The 3,030-nt window shown below is 55.0% G+C and overlaps 1 protein-coding gene across 6 annotated transcripts in view; it reads right to left on the bottom strand.

Annotated features, from left to right (window-relative positions):
* Positions 1-2,358, bottom strand: part of NFIX (nuclear factor I X) — a 66,833-nt gene extending 64,475 nt beyond the window's left edge. For 3 of the 6 annotated variants that reach the window (XM_045289735.1, XM_045289732.1, XM_045289731.1), the window contains exons 1-2: positions 2,276-2,358; positions 714-1,245 (exon numbers count right to left, since the gene is read on the bottom strand). In XM_045289735.1, coding sequence (XP_045145670.1) covers positions 714-1,245; positions 2,276-2,278 — 535 coding nt within the window. In that variant the 5' untranslated portion in view covers positions 2,279-2,358. Of the gene's footprint in view, positions 1-713; positions 1,285-1,625; positions 1,648-2,275 lie in introns of those variants that run through there. The other 3 variants (XM_045289736.1, XM_004715500.2, XM_045289733.1) reach the window with 3 other exon arrangements.
* Positions 2,359-3,030: the final 672 nt, after the last annotated feature.

The following is a 3,030-nucleotide window of genomic DNA, read 5'->3' on the forward strand; positions in this document are numbered from 1 at the left end:
AGGGGCTTGCTTTGGGCCACTCTCTGAATTCCAACAAATTTCATCCTCTTAGCCAGCCCCACCCCAGCCCCCTCCTCTTTCCCTCTGACTCTCCAAGGGGTCAGCTCAGTCTCACCACCGTGTGTCCCACCTGGACATCTGGGGGCCCCAGAACCTGGCTGCCCAGGGCTTCCTCCTTTCCCATTCACTCCACCCCCTTTCTGAGCCACACTGTGGCCAGCCCACCCTGCTGATGCCCAAAGCAGCTTGCCCCCGGAATGCTAGCCCCCGCATCTTCCCAAGGGTGCTTCCAGAGTCCTTGGGAATCCACTCGGCCCGGCCGAAGGGAAGGGTGAGCTTATGAGTGGATCACTCTGGGTCACTCTGGGGCAGCCCAGCACTGCTCCGGAGACCTGCAGCCCCTTGGGAAGGGACAGGTCCATCAGAGATGGAGGTGCACAAAAACTGGTAAAATGGCAAACAAGAAAGAGGACGGTTGAAGAATAAAGAGAGGAGGGAAAAGAAAGAGAAAGGGGGCGTGGGGGGCATCATCATGCTGTAGGCCCCCCATCCATCCATCCATCCATCCATCCCGCAGGCACCCCAGTTAGGCCTGATGTGGGCTATCATTTGAAAATAGAGGCACATGGGTAACCGAACAAATGCCAGCAAGCCGAATGAAATGGGGGTTTAAAACAGGCACACACAACACAAATGCAAAAAGAGGCACCTACCCGGAGTGTGGACAAAGTAAGCCAGATAAAGATCCAGTTCTTTGATTGTGACTCCAATGTGGTGCGGCTGGACGCACAGGCCGGGGTTTGAGCACTGGGGCGACTTGTAGAGCCGCTCCCCGTCAGTACTTTCCAGGGGGATCCCCTTAAACAAAATCACCATGACCAGGTCCAGCCGCCACACCTTGTCGGCCTGGCGCAGGCAGTCAATCCGGCGGATCTTGCCCTTCTGGTCGGGGTTGGAGAGCACGCAGCAGGGGGGCTTCTTGCCTGTGATGGTCAGTACGAAGTCCTCGCGGAACTCGGGCCGGATGTCCTTGCGCAGCTTGGCCAGCAGCCGGGACGCCCACTTCTGCTTGATCTCGGGCTTCTCCCCCAGCAGCTCGTCTTTCACCGCTCGCTCCTCATCCTTGGACATCCGCTTCTCGTGCTTCTTGAAGTACTTGCGCTTCCGCGCCTGCAGGTTGAACCAGGTGTAGGAGAAGGCGCGGACGTGAGGCAGCAGCGCCTCGATGAACGGGTGGAACTCATCCTGCAGGCGGCAAGCCGGGAGCATGCGGGGCAGGGAGGAGGGGAGGAGGGGAAGGGGAGCCCGGAGCACGGGGGGCAGAGAGAAGGGAGAAAAGAGCGTTAAAAGGGGAGGCCCAAGGAAAAATCGCCCTCCCGCCCCCGCGAGTTCCTCTTCCAATGGTGCTACAAAAGTGCGATTGGAAACCGCCACCGGCTGAACCAGCCACTTGCTCCCATCCCAGCCTCAAGCGCAAGACAGAGGGGCCGGAGTCTGCACACACCTATTCTCGAGCTCTCTCTCTCTCTCTCTCTCTCTCTCTCTCTCTCTCTCTCTCTCTCACACACACACACAGACACACGCGCACACACAGACAACGCCGCTGTCCACAAACACACACACACACTGCTGGTGTCTCGCCCGGGACATGTCCGTGTTCTCTCGCAGCCTTGAACTTGTTGTGTCAGCTCCACCGGTGCCACAGACCCCCGTGGACACACAGGAGAGAGTCATGCCACCCCAGTCCTGGACACACGGGGGTCCATGTGTGGTCATCCCCCCCCCCAAAAAAAAACACACCAACGGAGAGGGAGAGAGAAAGAAAACCTAGCCGTCGTCTACCACTCCTCCCCATCCTCTTCCCTCCTAATCCAATTGGAACAGACACCCCGGAATTTTTGAGTCAGATCAAAACCCTAAATATGTGATTTCGGCATTGTTATCGACACCCGGACTAATGTTAATCATAGTAATAAGGAACAAACACACTTCTTGTTAGTACAAATAAAGTGGTTGTCTTGGCCACATTTAAGAGTTAAAAGCTACCTAGGGGGTCGTCTGGTGGGCCCCCTGCCCCAGCTTTCCACTGACCCCCTCCACCCTTTTTCTGACTCCAGTCAGGTGACAAGAGGGCTGGGCTCTCAGTTCATGTCTTTATTTATTTATTTTCTGCTGGTTGGCTTGTTGGAAGTTTAAATCATCATGGATTTCTGCTTACAAAAATAAATAAATAAATGAAACTGGGGGGGGGGTTTTGAAAAATTTAAATAATTACCATTGATCTGAAGCACCCGGCAGAGCCCAACGCCCGGTTCTGCGATTCTGGACTCAACAGAGTTGTAAGTTGGGGGGCGGGTGGGGGGGAGGGGAGGAGGAGGAGCAGGGAGGAAGGTAAATGTTTTAAAGGGGGTTATTATTGGTGTTCTGGGGAAGAGGGGCTGGGCTTGGGTGGATTCTCAAACCCTTCCCCCTCTGCTCCCCCCCACCCCCACGCTCCATTGCACAGAAGGGAGAAATTAAAAAAAATTTTTTTTAAGGGGTAGAAAAAAGGAGCAAAAAGAAAGAAAGGTCAAGAATAGGAAGCCAAGAGAGGGCAGGAGCCGCCGGTTGCCACACACGCAGGTAAACAAAAGCCACCACCACCACCCCCAATTTTTTTTCAAGTCCTTCCGCTGGGCATCCTCTTCTCAGTTGAAAATAAATAAATAAAAGAGAGCGAGAGAAATATGCAAAAATTTTCCAAATCAAAACCAATTTCTCACCACCACCACCACCACCACCACCACCAAGAAACACACCCTACCCCACCCCCGTGCAAAACAAAAACAAAAACCAGGAGGGGAAGAAGAAGCTGGGTGGGGGGAAGCGGCGGCTGAAGAAAAAGGCTTTCGGCTTTGGCAACCACACAGGGTGTAAACTTAGAGCCGCCTCCCTGCGCCCGCGTGTCGGAGAAGGGGGAGAGCTCGCAGATTCCCGGGGACCGGGACGAGTTCTGACCGGCTGCAGGCCGTCGCTGGCAGACCCGAGCGA

Source organism: Echinops telfairi, unplaced genomic scaffold (assembly GCF_000313985.2).
Source record: "Echinops telfairi isolate 266 unplaced genomic scaffold, ASM31398v2 ScPeMD7_30;HRSCAF=105, whole genome shotgun sequence".
Classification (NCBI taxonomy): Eukaryota; Metazoa; Chordata; class Mammalia; order Afrosoricida; family Tenrecidae; genus Echinops; species Echinops telfairi.